At 49.8% G+C, this 23135-nt stretch overlaps 1 protein-coding gene across 2 annotated transcripts in view; it reads right to left on the minus strand.

Annotated features, from left to right (window-relative positions):
• The window catches only part of SETDB1 (SET domain bifurcated histone lysine methyltransferase 1), a 33155-nt gene extending 15850 nt beyond the window's left edge, over positions 1-17305 (minus strand). The window contains exons 1-12 of one of the 2 annotated variants that reach the window (XM_081173481.1): positions 17063-17305; positions 14396-14559; positions 13119-13153; positions 11311-11407; positions 9596-9724; positions 7222-7423; positions 5592-5665; positions 4493-4698; positions 3655-3784; positions 3224-3365; positions 2124-2288; positions 8-610 (exon numbers count right to left, since the gene is read on the minus strand). In XM_081173481.1, the coding sequence (XP_081029607.1) occupies positions 8-610; positions 2124-2288; positions 3224-3365; positions 3655-3784; positions 4493-4698; positions 5592-5665; positions 7222-7423; positions 9596-9724; positions 11311-11407; positions 13119-13153; positions 14396-14559; positions 17063-17277 (2162 nt within the window). In that variant the 5' untranslated portion in view covers positions 17278-17305. The remainder of the gene's footprint in view (positions 1-7; positions 611-2123; positions 2289-3223; positions 3366-3654; positions 3785-4492; positions 4699-5591; positions 5666-7221; positions 7424-9595; positions 9725-11310; positions 11408-13118; positions 13154-14395; positions 14560-17062) is intronic. The other variant, XM_081173482.1, reaches the window with a different exon arrangement.
• Between the last annotated feature and the right edge of the window lie 5830 nt (positions 17306-23135).

A 23135-nucleotide genomic window follows, 5' to 3' on the forward strand; every position in this document is an offset into this window, starting at 1 on the left:
CACTCACTTATCCCGGCACCCGTCCTCGCAGTCGCAGCCCACCAGGAAATCGGCGCCGGTGTTGATGTAGACCCCCTTCCCAGGGATGCGCTCCTTGCTGTAGGCCACCTGGGGCGGGGCAGTGTTGTCGATCTCGTTGACGCAGGAGAGGGGGACGTCCTCCTTGCCCATGGTGATGTCGGGGATGTAATAGAAGGGCTTGTAGGGCTGGAACTTGCGGTCCACCAGGACGTAGGGGTCCAGGCAGAACATCTCCAGGAAGAGGAAGTCGCAGTTCGTCTCGAAGAGGTAGCGCTCCACCTCCGCCATGCTGCGCAGGCACAGCCCGCATGGCGTCTTGTAGATGACGTGGAAGCCCGTCTTGCGGTTGATCCGCCGGCGGGCCGTCATGCGGCGGAAGTCATACAGCAGCGGGACAAGGAGGGGGTTCCGGCTGCGGTGCTGGTCCGTCTGGAAGGGCCGCGTCCGGGAGAGGCAGGTGTAGTTGCAGACGTGGGGCAGGTAGAAGAGCTTCTCTACGGGAGCCCGGTAGTTGGGGTCGTTGGGCACCCGGTCCATCATGCCGTAGAACTGCGGGGTGGGGCTGGCGGAGGGCTGGGCGCCCGAGAACCTTCCGAGGAGAGAAGTGGGGTGGAGTTGGGGGGAGGGGGGCTGGCAGTGAGCACAACGGGTGCAGCTGGGGCAGGATTCACCCACCCACGCTCACTCGCAGGGTACCACTGATACCCCCCGCTTTTCAGCTGCCGTTGGCCTGCGCAAAGCAGAGTTACTCATTTTGCGGCACTTCTATTCTGCTGTTTGGATTTGGATTTGATATCCAGCTTTATCACTACCCTAAGGAGTCTCAGAGGGACACGGGTGGCGCTGTGGGTTAAACCACAGAGCCTAGGACTTGCCAATCAGAAGGTCGGCGGTTCTAATCCCCGCGACGGGGTGAGCTCCCGTTGCTCGGCCCCTGCTCCTGCCAACCTAGCAGCTCAAAAGCACGTCAAAGTACAAGTAGATCAATAGGTACCACTCCGGCGGGAAGGTAAATGGCGTTTCCATGCGCTGCTCTGGTTCGCCAGAAGCGGCTTAGTCCTGCTGGCCACATGACCCGGAAGCTGTACGCCGGCTCCCTCAGCCAATAAAGCGAGATGATGGTCAGGGGTCCCTTTACCTTTACCTTTGAGGAGTCACAAAGCTGCTAACAATCTCCTTTCCCTTCCTCCCCCACAACCAACACTCTGTGAGGTGAGTGAGGCTGAGACTTCAGAGAAGTGTGACTGGCCCAAGGTCACCCAGCAGCTGCATGTGGAGGAGCGGAGACGCGCACCTGGTTCATCAGATTACGAGTCCACCGCTCTTAACCACTACACCACACTGGCTGATGATGATGCTAAGTCAAAGTCCACATTTATGGCTTGTTTTCTCTTTGCCAGGCTCAGTCTGGCTCCTAAATGGAGTATGGAACAGGAGTAACTTACACCAACTTAACTTAAACTGGTTTCCTATACTCAGGATTGTTCTGTAAGTCTCTGTCTACCTCTGAGGCTGGAGACAAGAGGGGGGTGGATTTGAGAAGATGAAAGGATGCTAACGGTATGTATGCCCATCCCACTTTTGCCTCTGGTAAGTGGATTTTGCTGGGTTTGTTTGTCCAAAAGGGTAAAGGTAAAAGACCCCTGGACAGTTAAGTCCAGTCAAAGGCAACTATGAGGTTGTGGAGCTCATCTCGCTTTCAGGCCGAGGGAGCTGACGTTTGTCCACAGACAGTTTTCTGGGTCATGTGACCAGCAGGACTAAACTGCTACTGGTGTAACAGAACACCGTGACAGAAACCAGAGTGCACGGAAACACCGTCTACCTTCCCGCCACAGCGGTACCTATTTATCTACTTGCGCCAGTGTGCTTTCAAACTGCTAGGTTGGCAGGAGCGGGGACAGAGCAGTGGGAGCTCACCCCGTTGTGGGGATTAATAAGGAGTAGGCTTCCAGCTTTAGACCTTCCTGTTCCCCTCGCCCTGCCCGCCCAATGCACAGAGGCTGGCAGAGTTGCCATGGAGTAGGCAGGGCCAGCAAGGGATGGCGATATGGCCATTTACGTTCCCTGCTGTGTGTGCTTTCAGAACTCTTGACACTCACCGGAACTGCTGGGTCACGCCCGTCTTGCCCACGGGAGGCGTTTCGCTCAGGATGGGGGAGGTCGGGGAGGGCGGCCCCGATCCCACCGAACCAGGACGCAAGAACGAAGTGCTCTTCTTCGCCACCTGCTGCTTCTTGGCCTGAGCGAGCTGGCTCTCGAGGCTTCTGCGCCAAAAGGAGGAGAGCGGGAGATTCAGTACAAAACTCCCAAGGTTAAGGAAGGAGGGAGAAATGGCTGGAGTACGCCGGGCAATTGCTTCTGTCCTAGGAGTCCAACTCCCATCATTCCCAGCAAGTGCGAGCAGTTGTTGTGGATGATGGGATTTGGAGTCCAGGGTTGCGGGGGAAGACCAGCGCCATTCGTTCCAAGGAGTGGTGGCTACGCAGGGTCTCAAGTGGAAAGATTCTCTCATCATTTTTGACTTTAGCCTATTAGCTCATAGCTGTCAACTTACAGATTTGAAAATAAGGGGCCAGCAGCCTCGAAAATAAGGGAGGGAGCCAAAATAAGGGATTTTCCAAGGGGCACAGGTATGTTCAACTTCTGAGCCCCTCCGAGCCAAAGGCAGAAAGCCCAGCCAGCAGCCAAACGAAGCCTCAAGCGGTGGTTCCCACAGCGCAGCAACCCGGCAAAGGGAATGCAGCAAGGAAAACCACCGTCACCTCTCCGCTGGGAAGCGCTGAGCAAAGGCGAGTCCCCAGGCAACGCGGCTGATTTGATTGGCACAAGGCATGCAAACTCCACCCCCCCGTCGTTCTTAGACTCCTTATTGGGTGAGCAACGCAGCCAAGCAACCCAGTTGGAGCCTTCCTCCTCCCTGGCCGGCAGGGAGGGAGGGAGGGAGAGGAGCTGCTTCCTTTGACACCCGGGAAATTTAAGGGACATCATCCATAAGGGACAGCAGCGGGACACGGCGCTGGGATAAGGGCCTTTCCCACCAAATAAGGGACGGTTGACAGCTATGCTTTTAGCTGAACACACCAAACCCAAGACTGCCAGCCTGCAGACCTTGGAGCGATGCCACTTTGCCCGCCAGCGAATGGAGCAAGCGATAACCCTCCCAGGCTCCCCATCGGGGGAGCAATCCTCAGCGACTTACTCCACGTCAATGAACTGGGGCGAAACCGGCTGGGACATCACGACAGGCATCGGCGGAGGAGGCTCCACGGGCTTGAACTGGGAGCTGGTCCCCGTTAAGTCGTGCGTGTACTGGACGACCGGCCCTTTGCTCCGGACGGCCCCTGGCGGGAGGGAGGGAGAGAGAAGGAAAAGTTTAGGACAGGAGAGGAGCCTGGAGACAGAGGCGGGCAAGTCAATTTCACACAGCTGTGTCCCAAAATGTGGGTCCCTGTTGTTATATTCTTTTTTCTGGTTTGGTTGCAAATTGCTTCGGGGACGGGATGCATGAACTTAACAAACTTAAAGGACACCCTTCCCCTTGCGTTATCTCCCCCTCCTCATTCCCGACAATGCGGGTCACGGGCAATTCTCAGAATGGCGCTCAGAAAGACAGGAGGCGGCTGGCTTTACCGACGTTGGGGCGAGTCCTCATTTGCCCTCCTTGCTTTTTCTCCAGGGTGGAAGCGGTGGAGGTCTTCATGCTGAACATCGGCTCCAGGCGGGTGGATCCCCGGTAGATCCATTCACAGCGCTTGTCGTCCTGGCAGTGCAGGGAGAGCAAAAAGGCACCGTGGCTCAGTTCCGTCAGGGAGGGTCAAAGGATTAATGCACACATACAAGTTTAGCACTCTTGGTCACGCTGGGCTTCTGGTGCCGTACACCCTCCTGTCCTGCAGGGGGAGTGTGTCAACACACACATACACCAGAAGTCCAGTGGTACAGCAGTAATCTTTTGGTCACACTGGACTTCCTGTGCTATGTACCCTCCGGACCTATAGGGGGAAGTATGTACACAAACACCCACCCCAGTACCCATCTCTTGGTCACATTGGGCTTCTGGTGTGCTACATTCTACTGTCCTGCAGGGGGAGTGTGTCAACACAACCACCCCCCCAGAAGTCCAGTGGTACAGCACTAATCTGTTGGTCACACTGGACTTCCTGTGCTATGTACCCTCCTGACTTGTAGGGGGAAGTATGTACGCAAACACCCGCCCCAGCACCCATCTCTTGGTCACACTGGGCTTCTGGTGCGCTACATCCTACAGTCCTGTAGGGGGAGCTTGTACACACACACCAAAGGCCCGGCAGTTCAGGACTTGTGTCTTGCATTCGCTGCTGTTCACCCCCCTGTCCTGTAGGGGAGCAACGAATCTCGCGTCCTGGGAAAGACGCGGAAAGGGCAGTGGACCCCAGTTGTATTCCGACAGAGAGATAATCCAAAGCAGGCAAGGAAGGGTGAGCGATACCTTAGCAGATCCTACCAGGAAGAGGATTTTGACCAGGCTCCCGTCCACTTCCTCCACGCGGGACTTCCACCAGGTCCCCTCCCACTCGGTTTTAATCAGCTGGCCGCTCTTGAGCAAGACCATCGGCCGGTTCGGGTACGCCGTGACGTACTCCTCGATGAAATCCCGGCACGAGATGTCTTCTATATCCTCCCACGACTTCTTGACTGGTGGAAGGAAAACACACGGATTGCTTTTTATTTTTTATTTTTTAAGGAAGGAATTTAAAAAATGATTTTTCCCCGCACGGAACTCTTTTCAAACTACTTCTCTTGCCTTTCCAGCTTCATCATCCACACAAAGCAACTTATAAAGGGAGGCTCTTGCCTGGCACCATCACTGCATGTCTTTAGGTGCCAGGCAAAAAAACCTCCTTTTTCATCAGGCCTTTGGCTTTTAATTATCTATATAGCAAGGTTTCCCAAACTTGGTTCCCCAGATCTTTTTGGATCCCCTTATCCCTGACCAATGGTCCTGCAGGGAATGATGGGAGTTATACTTCAAAAAGAGCCAGATACCCTGATCTGTGGCCTTGTTGGGTAGTTTGGATGATTTAATACCACACACACACACACACACACACACACACACAGTGGTACTTCGGTTTCCGAGCATCTCAGAAGCCGAATGTTTTGGTTTTCAAATGCCGAAAACCCAGAAATAAATGCTTCTGCTGCATGTTTTCCAATTTTCTCAATTGAAATTGCCGCCTGCCCTTCGTGCCTTGGTTGTCGAATGTTTCAGGAGCCAACCGTCTTCCAGAACAGATTATGTTCGACAACCGAGGTATCACTTTGTGTGTGTGTGTGTATATCCTATTCATATTGACATACTGCTTTTTTGCTGAAACAGTTGGAAGGCGCTTCGAGTTGCCTAGCAAACCTTAGGGATGCAAAGCTGCTACCACCTTTCCCTTACTGTAATGCTGCTGTTTCAGTTGATTGCCATCTCCCTCTACACACACAGTTTTTGTAAAAAGAGAAAAGCCTCACACCCTCAGAAGGCAGAAGAGACACCCGTTTAGATAAATGAACAATTGGACTGAAACAAAGAAACTCACGAGGCCTGCAGATCAGGTAGAGCTCTGGCTGGACGACGTAGGAGGCGTAACCATCATCAAAGAAGATGAGGAACCTGGGAGGGATGGGAGGGAGGCAGCGCACAGTTAAACGGCAGGACTCAATCCCAAGGATTCTAGCAAAATCTCTTTCCTTTAATGCTTTAAAAAGTTGTCTTTATCCATTTTTCTCTTACTGGCCATTTCATTGTTTTATTCCTTTTTGCAAACCACCTCCAGGGATTTTGCTGTTGCTGCTGTTGTTTTCTTGGTTTACAGTCAAGTGATATATGCATTTTTGGAAAGAAATAAGTGTTAGGGGAACAGGGTGCTCGCAAATCCTTCTATACCGAAAAACCACACACCCATACTGCTATGCAAGTTAAGACAAACCCCCTGGGAGATCTACCCCTGGCAATCCTGAGTGAACTTCTGCCCACTTCACAAGGTTAGGGTGAGTGACAGGGGTCCCTATTTGCACATTAACGCCTAGCCCAACCCTAGCTTAGCTTCTCTCTCTGTTCCTTGCGGAATCTCCCTAGGCCCGATGCCTCTATTCGAGTAATTCTGCCTGCCTGGAAATGTGTCCTTGAACTCTGTGTTACTCGCTTCTCTGGATGCAGGCTAGAAGGTGTGTGAGTGTACAGTCACACCTTGGTTTTCGAACGCCTTGTGACTCAAACATTTTGGCTCCCGAACGCTGCAAACCTGGAAGTGAGTGTTCCGGTTTGTGAACGTTCCTTGGAACCCGAATGTCCGACACAGCTTCCGATTGGCTGCAGGAAGCTTCCTGCAGCCAATCGGAAGCTGTGCCTTGGTTTTCGAACATTTTCGGAAGTCGAGCGGATTCCGTTCAAGAACCAAGGCACAACTGTATTATATATTTCATTTATTTCATAATTTTTTTTAGACTGCTTGACTTTAAAAATCTCAAAGTGGTTTACAAAAGAGATAAAGCAATAAAAATTTTCAGTAAGGAAAATTAACAGCAATCGTTTAAGACTGAAAACGGGTTAAAACTTGCATCAAATTTTCTAAACATCAGGCCAGGCTTGTCTGAACAAACATGTTTTTAGCAGGCGCCGAAAAGGAGCATAAGGAAAGCGCCTGCCTGCTGTCAATAGGCAGGGAGTTCCAAAGTGTAGGAACTAGTCTACCGTGCAAAAAAGGTAAAATAGGACATACATTGCTCCGCCCACTAATGAAAATCTACATTCCACCTGGCTGTAATGAAACCTCAGAGCTGTTTTTTACGCAAAAATAAGGCAAAATAGAGGATTAAAAATCAACGATAAAAATTCAGTTAAAAGCAGGTCGCTGAAACATTCAACAGCAAACTTTTTTTAAAAAAACATAACCCAGAATTTTTACGTGTCTGGAGAGGCTGGTCTGAACGAAGATGTTTTCTGTAGTTGCCTCTGGCCCCCACGAAACTGCCCAGAAAGGAATGTGGCCCTTGGGCTTCAAGGAAAAAGTTCTCCGCTGTTGCTAGCCTGCCTCCCGCTTTGGGCCTGCTTCTCTAAATGAATATATCGGAGGCAACGATGCGCATTCATGTATTAACTGGCCGGGAAAGAACTGCAATGGTTTCTTGACAATAAAAAGGAAAAGGTCACCCCTGACCAGCCCAGACCTCATCTTGTTCTTGACGTTGGGCGTCTCGGCCACGATCCCGGCGTAGAGCCACATCTGGTTGCCGTCCTTGTACTTAGCCACCACCCGGCTCCCGACATGGAGCTTGTCGGCCGAAGGATGGTAGTCGTAGGCGATGTGGTTCCCCGAGAGAAGGCTCTTCCCTTTGTTGTCGAACTTCACCTTGTATTTCTTCCCAGGGCCTGGGAGAGGGCGAAAGGGGAGGGGCGGTGGCTGAAAAATGGGGCGACCCTGGCTCACAACTTTACGATACGATATCTTTATTGTCATTGTCCCATACAGAACAAGGAAATTGAAAAAACAACATATGACATTCAAAAACCCCTAAAAACTCTGAAACCCCATTTTAAAATACAATATACTCCGATAGAGACTCCTTATACTGCGTTTAAAACCAAAATCGCATTTGAATAGAAACTGTTTCTCAGGTGGCTAGTCCTAGTCTTTATAACCCTGGACCTTCTTCCAGAAGGCAGAAGCTGAAAGAGATCATTTCCGGGGTGCGCACTATCCTGCGCTATCTCTGCAGCTTTCTTATGGCACCTGGAAGCGTAGATTTGATCCAAGGTGGGAAGAGTGCACCCAATTATTCTCTCTGCAGTCTTTACAACCCTGGACAACATTGTTTTTCCCCTGACCGTGCAGCTCCCAACTTTTTTCCATTCCAGCCGGTCATTACAAATAGGGGTCAATTTTTAACCTAAGCTTTTTTTTTTGGGGGGGGAAGAGTATTAGAAGTGATGTGGCAGTTATCAGGGGGCGCAGGATCCTTTGCTATTCAAGTAGGTAGACCCCCAGATGGCTCTCTTCCCCCCCAAAACCCCTCGCTTCTTTCCTTATTTCAAAAAAAAATACACACAGCGCTCGGTTGTTTAAAAATGCAACGTCAAAGCTGTTTACAAAAACTGATGGTATGGGATTAGCAGTAAGAAAAGTTAACAGCGATAATTTAAGACTTCCAAAAAGACTAAAAACAGATTAAAACGTGCACATCAGATTTCTAAACTTCTGGGTAGGCTTGTCTAAACAAGGATGCTTGCTGAAGAGAGTAGATAAAAAGGTAAAGGTAAAGGGACCCCTGACCATTAGGTCCAGTTGTGGCCGACTCTGGGGTTGCGGCGCTCATCTCGCTTTATTGGCCGAGGGAGCCGGCGTACAGCTTCCGAGTCATGTGGCCAGTATGACTAAGCCGCTTCTGGCGAACCAGAGCAGCGCACGGAAACGCCGTTTACCTTCCCGCCGGAGTGGTACCTATTTATCTACTTGCACTTTGACATGCTTTAAAACTGCTAGGTTGGCAGGAGCAGGGACCAAGCAACGGGAGCTCACCCCGTGGCGGGGATTCGAACCGCCGACTTTCTGATCAGCAAGTCCTAGGCTCTGTGGTTTAACCCACAGCGCCACCCGCGTCCCTTAAGAGAGTAGATAGAAAGCATCAAAAGGCTGGGAGTTCCGAAGCATAGTTGCTGCCGCCCTAAAAAGATCAAGATGTTACAATTGCAGAACGGGCATTATGTGGTATCCGTAGAAGCGCCTGTTCTGCCAATCCTGGCAGCCAATCCTGGCAGCTGGGCAGAGCCACCCACCTGTCAATCATCTGGCTTTTTTTTTTTTTTTTTTGCCACCTCAATGGTTTTCAGAACACCCTCTCCAAATGCTGTTTCGCCCTGCGTTTTGAAGGGGAGCTTCTGCAGATCCGACAGTCAGCTGATCAGCAGTGCCCCCAAACACCGTCTCAGGCAAGCCTCACCAACACCTGCCCGCCTCACCTGTGGTTACCGTATTCTTCGCTCTGTAGGACGCACCCGACCATAGGAGGCACCTTGTTTTAGAGGGGGGGGACAAGAAACCCCCCCCTCTGCTCAGTGCCCCTTCAGCGAAGCGGCAGGAGAAACGGAGCCCCTTCCATTTCTCCTCCCTCTTCGCTGAAGGGGTGCTGCGTATCTCTCCCTCCCTGCTAAAGCCAGGAGAGTCTTGCTCTCCCAGCTTCAGCCAAAGGAACCCGAGCACTCCAGGTGGCTATCGCTGAAGCCAAGGAGCCTGCATTCGCTCCATAGGACGCACAAACATTTCCCCTTAATTTTTGAAGGGGAAAAAGTGCATCCTATAGAGCGAAAAATACGGTATATATTCCAGCTGAGATCAGGCAGGCCCACTCTCCCTGTTGACCTTCCGGTGCCTACTGAAGACCTTCCTAATATATCCCAGGAAACATTTTAACTGAATTTTGGTGTTACCAATTTCTGTTTCTGCAGCGCATCCTCGCAAATCGCTTAGTGGCGAGTGCACATGAGAGGCAAGCTCTAAGTAAATAAAACAGTGCAATCCTTTGGGCAGCAGGCTGCCACACTCACCCACAGTCTGGATGGCGATCAGGGTGCCCTTGTGCCAGGTCTTTGTCCTCTTCTTCCCCAGGACGCGGTCTCCGACGGACAGGTCTCCATCGTGGGTGAGCTCGCAGCCAGGACTCACCTGCTGGGATCCTGCAACAGGCAGAGGGGGGAGGATACTTGAGAACCGTTTCCTTTAGACCCTTGTGCTCCAGATCCATCACTGCTGTCATTATGGGATGCTCTGCCACACGACCTGGAGGTCTGCTCTGCGACGGTGTGGATCAGGGTCAAAAAGCCTCTGGATCTAGTGGTACCTTGGAAGTCGAGCGGAATCTGTTCTAGAAGTCGCTTCGACTTCCAAAACGTTCAGAAACCAAAGAGCGGCTTCCAATTGGCTGCAGGAAGCTCCTGCAGCCAATCGGAAGCTGCGCCGGGCGTTCGGGTTCCAAAGAACGTTCGCAAACTGGAACATTCACTTCTGGGTTTGCAGCGTTCGGGAGCCAAAACGTTCGACTCGCAAGGCGTTCGAAAACCAAGGTACGACTGTATTTGCAATTTTGCAGGTCCTCACCCAGAAGCATCTCGCTCGTGCTCACAGAACTGCCGACAGAAGACTAGGGAAGTTTAAGTGATTGCTTCTTCATTCACCCCAAAATTATTATGTCTACCCTTGTCTCTGCAGTTATCCCTCTGAAATATCTCAGGCTTCAGTGCTCTCTGAAGGAATGACCTTGCTGGCCAAAGATAAGAAAGTTGAAGACAGATTGTAAGAGAGAGACAGAGAAGTTACTGCCAGGAACTTGACAATAAACTGCTTGAGCATTTCTGGTTGCGCCCCATTATTGTTTACTAAAAAAATTGCTGCTGTTTTATACCCAGATTGGCAGTTCTTCTATGCAACATTCCTCGTGAATTTGGATTCATGTCACCAATCACCAGAGCTGTATTATATTATGTGGTTTTGTATCTTGATTTTATTCTGTGAACCGCCCCAAGACTCCCCGGGTATAGGGCGGTATATAAATTCAATAAATATTAATAACAATAACCCTGCAGCCTACGAAGTGCCTCAGACTGAGGAGGCCTCCCTGCCCCCCAAAAAGCCAAATGAGGATCTGAATCAAATCTTCTGGCCAGTACCATATTTTTTGCCCTATAGGGCGCATCGGCCCATAGGGTCACCTAGATTTTTTTTTGGGGGGGGGGAATAAAGAAAAATTATTTTCCCCCCCCCGGTGCAGGGCATCCTTTCAATACACCTTTCAATATCCTTTCAATAGCCCGAGCTTCCCCCGACCCCAGCCCCCAGAAGAGGCTGCTTTCCTCAAGCCTTGGGAGCCCGGCGGGAAGTCCAGCCGGTCTCCCCAGGCTTGCGGATATCTGCCCGAAGCCTGGAGAGCGAGAGGGGTCGGTGCGCACCGACCCCTCTCGCTCTCCAGGCTTCAGCGAAAGCCTGCACTCGCCCCATAGGACGCACACACATTTCCCCTTCATTTTTGGAGGGGAAAAAGTGCGTCCTATAGGGTGAAAAATACGGTATACGCCATGGATGCAAACCAATCACAAGGTTCCCTTTAGCCACACACACACTGGCAAGTGGACTCCAGAGGACTGACCATGTTAACCACCCCAGCGTACACAGATAAAAATGTAGCCCTGAAAAATGTTAGCAGGGAGGCTGCAAGGCTGAAGCCAGCTCACATACTGGACCGCTGGTATTTTTCGCGCACAACTACCCCTGTAGGAGTCCAGGCCGTCCTTTTTGTTCACGGCGTCCATGAATTTCTGAACATCCTGCGCAGACTTCCTCATGGCAGCCATGGCTTCCCGAAGCTGCAGACAGAAGGGACAGGCATCTCTTAAGTACCTCCTTTTTAAATTTTTCCCGGGAGAACAAAACGAGCACAGGACTCGAACCCGGAACACCGAGAGGTGAGCTTCTCTCGGCCCACCATGCCATCTGGATGGTTGGCCATAGAGGGAGAACAGGAGGGCCCTTTTTGGACTAGCAGAGCTGAGGTGGATGGTGCTCTTAGGAGTCATAGAAGCATGGAATTGTGGAGCTGGAAGGGGAGCCTGAGATTCATCTTGTCCAGAGCTTTCCAAACTGTGTGTCGCGACACGTTAAGTGTGTCGGCTGCAGTGTGTATGCGTGTCGCACGAACACTCCCTGCACTTCTCCTGGGGCTGGAAAGGCTTGGTTTAACCTCCAGTTTGCTAGTAAAACTGAATTACTGTGTGGCGAAAGGATGCAAAACTGAATTACTGTGTCACAAAATGCCAACCCGAATTACTGTGTGGCGAAAGGGTGCACACCTGAATTACTGTGTGGCGAAAGGGTGCACACCTGAATTACTGTGTCGTGAAAGGATGCACACCTGAATTACTGTGTCACGGAATGACGCATGTCCAAAAAGTGTGCCACCAACTTGAAAAGTCTGGAAAGCTCTGATCTAGTCCAACCCCTTGAAATACACAGCAGTCTCCTACAAGGACCAAACTTTGCAACCTTGGCATTATCAGCATCCTGCTCTAATCAACTGAGCCAGCAATGCCCTTGAAATGTGGCATAGTTACAGACATAGCTTGCTGCTCATGTTCAAGGTGACCCCCTTCCCCTGGCAATTTCCCTACCCACCCAGCTAATTTCCCCTGCTGCCAGGCAGCAAATGGAAAAGCACCCAGTGGCAAGGAGTGAAAGATGGTGGAAATCAGCACAGTAAGGTCCAACCAGTCATCAGAGCCAGACACCTGCCCTTCGCACATGCCTCCCCCTTGAACATAGGGGTGCTGAAACCTTCAGTTCCCAGGATTGGGGCCCCAGGCCTTGAGAGCACCTGCTGAAGCTGCGCAGGATCCAGGAAAACATTTATCTATAAGATCTTGATACTCAAGTGATTTCCCACCACCCAAAAAACTCACCAACTTCTATGTGAATTGAAATACAAAAAAGGGGGGTGTGAGGAGAAAAGGAGAGGGTAAGGATTTGCTGAATTAATTATGTGAATTGGAATACAAAAAAGAATCCGAGATCAGGCAGAAGAGGTGGTGGAAGAAGATTGGAAAAAAATTTAAAGACTACTTGCAGAAATACTGTAAAATTAATGAATGTTAAAGGGATGTTGGATTGAAAATAAGCAGTATTGGTAAAAAGATTAACAAGAATATGTAAATATGGATTGATAATGGTGGAAAATATATATTTATAAGAAGTTAAGATGTTGAGCAAGGATAAATGATAGAGGGTAAGGACTTGCTGAATTAAATATCTGAACTGGAATACAAAAAGGGAGGTGTGAGGAGGTCGGGAAACTAGTAAATGAAGTATAAGATATGAAAATATTGATTTCTTTCTTTCTTCTTCTTTTTAACTGTTTTCTATTTGGCATTTTTCACGTGTTCTGTTTTTGTATATCCGTAGGTTTTTTTTCTTTTATTAGGGTTATTCTTTGTTCTTATTTTTTATGTTTAAACTTTGAAACTTTCTATTGTTTGTAAAATTCCAATAAATATTATTTTAAAAAACAAAAAACAAAAAACTCACCAACTTCTGATCCTTCGCCCTTTTGTTACTTGCATCTGCAGTAATTAAAAAAAAGTTTAGATGTAAAAAAACCCCTTACTTCTAGGAAGTATCTATAAGCCTGCCACCTGTTTCAGATGAGTTATAGTCAATTACAGGGTTAAGAACTTAATTTGTTCCGGAGGTCCATTCTTAACCTGAAACTGTTCTTAACCTGAGGCACCACTTTAGCTAATGGGGCCTCCCGCCGCCGCCGCGCGGTTTATGTTCTCATCCTGAAGCAAAGTTCTTAACCCAAGGTACTATTTCTGGGTTAGCGGAGTCTGTAACCTGAAGCGTCTGTAACCTGAAGTGTCTGTAACCCGAGGTACCACTGTATTGTGTGTGAGGGGGAATACGCACCCGATTTTTCTGTATGCATCCTCCACCCTCCCCATTCCATTTTCCTTTAGTGCTGTGTTATTTACGTTGTAAGCCTTGGGGCAGAGGATGTCTTTTTACCAATTGCTGCAAGCTGCTCTGGGAGCCTTTTCCAGCTGAACAGTGCACTAAAAATGCTTTGTTTATCATGCATATAGTGTTGGCTTCCATCGGTCTCAAGAGACAGTGGCGTGTGCCTCTGTGGGTGAAGTCAAACCACTGCATTGGCAGCACCTAAGCCCCGGGGCGCAAGCCTGGGCAATGTCCCTGGAGGTCCCGGGCTGCTCAGACGACAAGCCCCCCCCCACTCCTCAGCCTCACTGATGTGGTCCAAAGGAAAGGAAAGCAATACATTTGGCACCAGCCTGGCTGCAGGAGTTGCCAGGAGGAGGTGCACAAAGCACCATCCTACTGTCTCTGGACTTGTGTAGGGTCTACACCTTAGTCTTTTCTTCTCCCAAAGATATCCCGCAAGACAGTGGAGGTTTAGGATCAGAGTTTTCCACCTCCTAGATGGGCTACCTTTCCAGGTCGGCGAGCCCCACCCAGTGGCGTAGCGTGGGGGGTGCAGGGGGGGCCGGCCGCAACATCTGGGGGTTAGGGTTAGGGTGCGCAAATTACTTGCCTTGCCCCGGGTGCTGACAACCCACGCTACGCCACTGGCCCCACCTGCCCCTCACTTCCCTGTATGCATATAAGGCAGCAGAGGACATCTCATGAACCTTGGGTCCTCCAGATGCTGCCAAACTACAACTCCCATCATCCTTAGCCTTCCAAGAATAGCTAGGGCTAATGAGAGTCAGTGGTTCAGCAACAGCTGGAGGAGCAAAGATCCTCCACACCTGGTCTTTCTTGCTTGACTCCACCGGGCGCCTAACCTGAATCGACGCTCATGACGTCGTCGTCGTCGTCCTCATCAGGGATCTCGATCACTTCCATGGGCTTGGATGCAGCATCCTCTTCCTCCGAGTCAGTCTCCAGGTACTCCAGGCCCAGGTTGGCATATATGTCCTTGACTAGAACTTCACATTCACCCACAGCCCTGTTGGGGGAGCAAGCAGAGAGAGAGAGAGAGAGAGGAAGAAGAAGAGTTTGGATTTGATATCCCGCTTTATCACTACCCTAAGGAGTCTCCAAGCGGCTAACATTCTCCTTTCCCTTCCTCCCCCACAACAAACACTCTGTGAGGTGAGTGGGGCTGAGAGACTTCACAGAAGTGTGACTGGCCCAAGGTCACCCAGCAGCTGCATGTGGAGGAGCAGAGACACGGACCCGGTTCAGCAGATTACAAGAGTACCACTCTTAACCACTACACCACACTGGAGAAATCAGTGTGTTGGAGTGTCAGACTATAGTCTGGAAGACGAGGGTTCGAATCCTCACTCAGCCATGAAGCTCACTGGGTGTGATCGGGGGGGGGGGGTCACTGCCTCTCAGCCCAACCTACCTTACAGAATACATGATAAAGCTATTTTTAGCCATCTCACCTCTTGCTTTTTCCTGTAAGACCAATTCTAGCACGTGGTAGAAATGTGCTAGGAGGAAGGCACGATTGGCAAATCCACACCGTGATCAGCTCCTGCCCGGAAACCAATGTCCCCACTATGGAAGGATGTGTGGATCCAGAATTGGCCTCCACAGTCACTTATGGACTCATAGTAAAAACCATGTTTATGGAAGACAATCTTACTCGGCTACGAGTGATCGCCAAAGAAGACGACAACCAATTGCAATCATTAACAGTCGTCAACAGGTATACCACACCTATCAGCCAATCACCCATTCCCACCACACTTCTGAGTAATACCCCTCCCCACCCTCTCCCTATATATAAGGGTCTGGTGACTTCTTTTTCAGTGCATCCGAAGAAGCGTGCATGCACACAAAATCTCATACCAATAACAAACTTAGTTGGCCTCTAAGGTGCTACTGGAAGGATTTTTTTTATTTTGTTTCGACTACGGCAGACCAACACGGCTACCTACCTGGAACTACCTTAAAGGGTTGTTGAGGGGATTCAGTGAGATGGGGGAAAACTATGCACACCACTTCAAGGTGAGATATAAATTTAATAAACAAACAAACAAGCTATTATGGGAGAACCAGCTTTTCAAGGAAACACAGAACCTTCTCTCACAAATGTTTTAGGTTTGCAGAGGTTTTCTGACACCCCACTTTGCTCCAAACCAAGATGCCCTCAAGGCGGCGCGCCACACACTTAAAACTAATATTTGATCAAAAAGGCACCACAGAATCATAGCAGTGGAAGGGACCTGGGGATCGTCTGATCCAAAACCCTGCAATACAGGAATATGCTGTTGTCCGTTACGGAGATCAGGCCTGCAATCTTGGCATTGTCAGCCCCGTGCTGCAGCCGACTGAGCTCTGACCTGAGAGCCAGTGTGGTGTAGTGGTTAAGAGTGGTGGACTCGTAATCTGGGGAACCGGGTTCGCGTCTCCCCTCCTCCACATGCAGCTGCTGGGTGACCTTGGGCCAGTCACACTTCTTTGAAGTCTCTCAGCCCCACTCACCTCACAGAGTGTTGGTTGTGGGGGAGGAAGGGAAAGGAGAAGGTGAGCCGCTTTGAGACTCCTTCGGGGGGTGATAAAGAGGGATATCAAATCCAAACTCCTCCTCCAACAAAACAACACCCTTGCCTGAAAACTACCATATTTTTCGCCCTATAGGATGCACTTTTTCCCCTCCAAAAATGAAGGGGAAATGTGTGTGCGTCCTATGGGGCGAATGCAGGCTTTCGCTGAAGCCTGGAGAGCGAGAGGGGTTGGTGCGCACAGACTCCTCTTGCTCCCCAGGCTTCAGGAAGCTATCCGCAAGCCTGGGGAGCCCACGGGAGTTCCCACCAGGCTCCCTAGGCTTGCGGATAGCAGCCTGCATCCCAAAACCCGGGGCGCACAGCTGAGCCCTCCCACGGCCTGCGGAGAGCTGCCTGCATCCCAAAGCCTGGGGCGTGCTGAGCTCAGCGCGCTCCGGGCTTCAGGCAGATATCCGCAAGCCTGGGGAGACTGGGGAGACTTCCCACCGGGCTCCCTAGGCTTGCAGATAGCAGCCTGTTCTGTGGGCTGGGGTCAGGGGAAGCTCGGGCTTCCCCCGCCCGAGCCTCGTGCCTGGGGAGGGGGGGAATAAATTTTTTTTCTTTATTTCCCCCCCCAAAAAAACTAGGTGCGCCCTATGGGCCGGTGCGCCCTATGGGGCGAAAAATACGGTAAGTTAAGAAAACATTGGCAACAGAGCAAAATACAATAGGAAACAAAAACTCAAGAAATGATGAGCATAAAATTGGGGGGAGAAAAATGGGACTCCAGCTCCCCTCAGCATGGCCCAAAGTCAGGAATGCTGGGAGCTGCAACTGAGCAACATCTGGAGGGCCAGAGGTCAGCCCCTCCTGCTTCAGAGGCTGTCGTGCACAGGAGGGTCAAGTATTCACCAGCAGAAGCTTTACACAGGAAATTTTATAGCAATCGAACCAAACCTAAAATGGGGGAAAGGCTTTCCTGCCTCCGCATGAAGTTGCCTTGCAACTTACTTCACAGCGTTGTCCAGGAGAATGTCCACACGGGCCACTTCATCCTCCTTCTGCTTCACGCTCTCCGCCACGCCCTCCAGCTGCTTCTTCCGCTGCGCGATGCGCTCCGACTTCTCCAGCTCCTCGTCGATCAGCTGCTTGAGATCCTCCAGGGAGATCCCGAGCTCCTCCAGGACCTCTCGCTGCAGCTCCATCTCTGGGGACTCTGCCATCATGGCAGAAACTGAGGTTCCGTCAAAAGGAGGAAGCGTTCAGACGTGGGCACCCAAAACACTGTTCAGCCCTTCCCCTCCTCTTCCCTACACTGTTCCCAGAAGCATTCAGTTTAAAACACTGCCACCCATCTGAAGAGGAAAGCACGTATGTTTACATTTAATAAACTCATATAGGTTGCTTCTCAGGCAAATGGTGCCTCCTGAAGGCGTTTATGAACTACAAACCAGCCATGCACAATGAAACCAAGCCAAATGGAATCCCATCGACTTATTTCAAACAGTATGTAAAGCCATCACAAACCAAATAACTATAACTCAACCTGCTGGCATCAGGAGATGTGCAGCTTCTGTGTGTGTATGTTGCATCTCCCCTCCTGACCAATCAGGCAGTGAGGATGTCAGAAGAGCCAGGCTGCTGGACCAGGACAAAAGCCCATCAAGTCTGGCATCCTATTCGCACAGAGGACAACTTAATGCCTCTGGAAACCCAGCAAGCAGAGCCTAACGACAAGAACACGCTCCCCACTTGCGAAACCAGAGGCCTTTCTCCTGGGCATAGTTGGCCAATCGGTGTTAAAAAAGGATAGAACTTTTTTTATGTACGCTACAGCAGCAGCAAGAATTCTCATTGCAAAGCACTGGAAGACACAAGATCTACCCACCTTGGAGGACTGGCAGATGCAATTAATAGACTATATGGAGATGGCGGAAATGACTGGCAGAATCCGAGACCAGGGGGAAGAGTCGGTGGAAGAAGATTGGAGGAAATTTAAAACTTATTTGCAGAAATATTGTAAAATTTTTGAATGTTGAGGACATTGAAATGAATTTCAGGGGTTCTAGCAACAAGGTAAAATATAAGATTGGATTAATAATAGATAGACTAATAAGACATGAATTTGCTGAACCAATTTTTAAAAGGGATACAAAAATGGGAGACGTGAGGAAGTCAGGAAAATAAGTTAACTAAAGAGGAGAAATTAAGAAAGAGGGAATTTTTGTTTTCTTTTATATGTGTTTTTTCTTTTTCTTTTTTTGGTGTTTAATGATTGTATTTTTGTACTTTATAACTTTGTATTTTTCTTCTTTTTTTGTATTTTTCTAAACTTTTCTATTGTTAAAACCTAATAAAATATCATTTTTTTTTAAAAAAAAGAACACTCTCCCCACTTGCAATTCCCAACCACTGGTATTCAGAAGCATACTGCCTCCGACAATGGAGTGAGAGCACAGTCGCTGTAGCTACAGATAACCTTATTCAGCATGAATTTGTCCCATTCACTTTTCAAGCCACCCAAGCTGGCAGTCATCACTACTTGTATGCTTCTTCACAGCTGGGGAACAAAAAAAGTAAATCGCTTTCCATAGCATTCTCCATTGTCTGTTCAACATAGCTTGAATTTATTTATACCTGAAGGAGCGTCTCCACTCCCATTGTTCTGCCCGGACACTGAGGTCCAGCTCCGAGGGCCTTCTGGCTGTTCCCTCGCTGCGAGAAGCCAAGTTACAGGGAACCAGGCAGAGGGCCTTCTCAGTGGTGGCGCCCGCCCTGTGGAACAGCCTCCCACCAGATGGCAAAGAGAACAACAACTACCAGACTTTCAGAAGACATCTGAAGGCAGCCCTGTTTAGGAAAGCTTTTAATGTTTAACAGACCATTGTATTTTAATATTTTGTTGGAAGCAGCCCAGCCAGATGGGCAGGGTATAAATAATGAATTATTATTACAGTGGTACCTCGGGTTAAGTACTTAATTTGTTCTGGAGGTCCGTACTTAACCTGAAACTGTTCTTAACCTGAAGCACCACTTTAGCTAATGGGGCCTCCTGCTGCCACCGCGCCGCTGGAGCACAATTTCTGTTCTCATCCTGAAACAAAGTTCTGAACCCAAGGTACTATTTCTGGGTTAGTGGAGTCCGTAACCTGAAGCGTCTGTAACCTGAAGCATCTGTAACCCGAAGTACCACTGTATTATTATTATTATTATTATTATTATTATTATTACTACTACTACTACTACTACTACTATTACCTCTTGTGGAAGCAAATTCCATAGTTTCTCTTTGTGAAAAAGTCCTTTCTTTTCACAGGAGATAATAATTCCCACCAACCTGGATGGATTTAAAAAAAGAGGACTGGGCAAATTCGTGGCGGAAGAGAGGTCTATCGATGGCTACTAGCCATGACGGCTGTGCTCTACCACCAGTCACAGGCAGGAATGCTTCTGAATACAATTTGCGGGAAACCACTGAAAAGGAAACGGGCTTGCTGATTTCCCCCAGGCATCTGGCTGGACACTGTGAGAACAGGACGCTGGACTAGATGGTCAAAGGCCTTCTTATATTCTTAAAGAACTGAAGTTTAAAACCAGAAAATACTTAAAACAATTACCTACATAAAACGCTTATCCCGGAAAATATTAACGACATTAATAGACCCACGTATCCCTCAAACACAGAGGGACGCAGGCGGCACTGTGGGTTAAACCACAGAGCCTAGGACTTGCTGATCAGAAGATCGGCAGTTCGAATCTCCACGATGGGGTGAGCTCCTGTTGCTCAGTCCCTCCTCCTGCCAACCTAGCAGCTCGAAAGCACATCAAAGTGCAAGTAGATAAATAGGTACCGCTCTGGCGGGAAGGTAAACGGCGTTTCCGTGCGCTGCTCTGGTTTGCCAGAAGCGGCTTAGTCCTGCTGGCCACATGATCCGGAAGCTGTACGCCGGCTCCCTCAGCCAGTAAAGCGAGATGAGTGCCGCAACCCCAGAGTCGGCCACGACTGGACCTAATGGTCAGGGGTCCCTTTACCTTTACCTATCCCTCAAACACAGCCCCCTGTTCTCTTTAGGGGATCACATCCCTTTGGAACAGCTCACACATTTCCCCCCCACTAAGGGATCCAAGTATTCTCCACATTCAAGCTCCATGTCTCTTCCAGCTATTCACATTCTGATGCAGAAAGCTTTCCTATCTGGGAAGTTCCTCTGCTCTAAGACTAACAAAATTAAAAGACACGAAATTAAAAGACGCCTGCTTCTTGGGAGAAAAGCAATGACAAACCTAGACAACATCCTAAAAAGCAGAGACATCACCTTGCCAACAAAGGCCTGTATAGTTAAAGCTATGGTTTTCCCAGTAGTGATGTATGGAAGTGAGAGCTGGACCATAAAGAAGGCTGATCGCCAAAGAATGGATGCTTTTGAACTATGGTGCTGGAGGAGACTCTTGAGAGTCCCATGGACAGCAAGAAGAACCAACCTCTCCATTCTTAAGGAAATGAGCCCTGAGTGCTCACTGGAAGGACAGATCCTGAAGCCGAGGCTCCAAGACTTTGGCTACCTCATGAGGAGAGAAGATTCCCTGGAAAAGACCCTGATGCTGGGAAAGATGGAGGGCACAAGGAGAAGGGGACGACAGAGGACGAGATGGTGGGACAGTGTTCTCGAAGCGACCAGCATGAGTTTGACCAAACTGCGGGAGGCAGTGAAAGACAGGAGTGCCTGGCGTGCTCTGGTCCAGGGGGTCACCAAGAGGCGGACATGACTAAACAACTAAACAACAAAACAACTTGTATACAGTGAGATTACACGAGCACCCCCCACTCAGCTCTCTTAGTCTTAATTCCCCTCATTTACTGACGCACACACACCAAACCCAAAAGTCAATTGCCCTGTCGCTATCTATTCATTCAGCAGCCTAACAGCCCATGGATAGAAGCTGTTCTTTACCCTGTTGGTGTGACTAATCATGCTTCTATATCTTCTGCCTGAGGGCAGGAGATCAAGAAAGTGACGGCCAGGGTGTAAATCATCCCTGAGAATTTTCCTCACTCTCCTGAGGCAACCAGCATGAGTTTGACCAAACTGAGGGAGGCTGTGGAAGACAGGAGTGCCTGGCGTGCTCTGGTCCAGGGGGTCACAAAGGCGGATACGACTAAACAACAACAACAAGAGTAATGGTCCCCTGGGCTGGCCCTTTCCTCCCTCACCACCAGTTCCACCTACTCTTACCCCCCCATGTCATTTAGCCCTAAACAGATGCACCCCTATTCAACCCCTCTCTCATTCAGCCGCCCTCTTTCGCACACTAACACCCCAGTACCCATGCCTCCGAAAGAGACACCCACTCCCACCCAGATGTCGACCATCCCTTCTCAAATCCGGCCTCTCCCTAACCCCCTTTGGCTTTCGTGAGCATGCCAACGTCTTTCCCCAACAACCTGCACCTCTAACAGAAGCCCCCCCCCCAAGTCAAGCCCTCTCCACAATTTGTAGCCCCCCCAACCCCCAAGTTTAGTCTGTCCCACTCACTTTTGAAGGCCTGCCCCAGTCTCACCATTCAAGACCCCCACCCCCAAATTCACCCCCCCAATCTGCAGCCCCCACCCCAAATGCAGCCCCCTACCCACCTTTTAAGGCTTGCACCAGTCTCACCATTCAAGACCCCCCAATTCTGCTCCCCCCAATTCATCCCCTTCCTACTCACCCCCCCCATAATTAAGTCCCTCCCCTTGCCTGACAGACAGACCCCTCCCCCTTTCTACCCCCCTTCCCAAAGCTCCAGCCCCCCCCCCCATACCTACCTCTCCCCCTTCCCCCGGGGGGGCAAAGAAAAGGGGGGAATTATTTTCCTTGGAGCCAACTCAGCCTCTAGGAGAGGGCACTTTAGGAAGGACCGGAAGCCCGCTCAACGTGCTTCCGGGGCGGGGCCACATCGCACAGCCCGAGGCTATTTCTTTTAGGCCACACCCACCGAGCGGCCGGCCAGCAGCTGTGCGCATGCGTCGCTGGAAGGCGGTTGCGGGGAGGAGATCGCGAAGAAGCGGCTGGGAAGCTTCTCGCGACTACGCATGCGCCTCAAGAAAGGTCCCCACCGCGGTTTGGGCTCAGCGCGCATGCGTAGCGCAGCAATTGCACTTGCATAGGGCGGAAGACTGCTTCGGATGCTCAGTTGGGAAGCAGGAGGCGGAAATGCGCATGCGCCTTAGGCGTTGCGTTTCTTTTTTCTTTTAAAGGGCCAGTGGCCTATTTTTCCCACTTCAACTCTTAACTGGGATTTCTGCAACTTTTATTTTAAAAATAAAATCCATCGACCCAGTCCCGTTATGATGATGATGATTTAAGCGCCCCCACCCTTCTTTTCTCCAGGTATCTCAAGATGCAAAAAATGAACAGGAAAACATAAATCACTCCAGAGTCAAGAAGTGTGACTTTTTAGGTAGGAATTTAATTTTATATTAACATAATCAGGTTTGTTTTCGGTAGGTGGGTGAGGTAGATATGAATATACATGCGAGCAGTTTCACACCAAGAGGGAAGCTGTAAATCTGCGGATGAAGGGCGTTATACAAATTGAATGCATGAAAACCCTTCATGACCAGCAGCCAAAATAATAATTTTCTTTCAAGAGAACCAATAAATGTCCACTGAAGCTCTCCATTCATTCTGCCACACTTTTCACAGCATTCAAGTACATTTTGCACAAAAGGGGCGGTTGGAGGATGGATGGCGGCTAACAGATTGAGGTTGAATCCTGACAAGACAGAAGTACTGTTTTGGGGGGACAGGAGGCGGGCGGGAGTGGAGGACTCCCTGGTCCTGAATGGGGTGACTGTGACGCAAGTTTACTCCAAAGGAAACAACATTTTCCAAGGATTGTGGGAACTGCAATGAGGGGCTGCCTTGGATAACATCAGGGCACTTTTACAGCACACTGTCGGAGGCCTTGAACTCTGCGCTCTCGGCATGGATTTGCATCTCAGCCTTCAACCTGGCGCCCTCGAGGTGTTTTGCAATTTTTTATTTACAACAGTACTTCAACTCCCATCAGCCCACCCAGATAGCATGGCTGTTTTGAACCA

This window comes from Podarcis bocagei (assembly GCF_964188305.1).
Source record: "Podarcis bocagei genome assembly, chromosome: 16".
Lineage (NCBI taxonomy): Eukaryota > Metazoa > Chordata > Lepidosauria > Squamata > Lacertidae > Podarcis > Podarcis bocagei.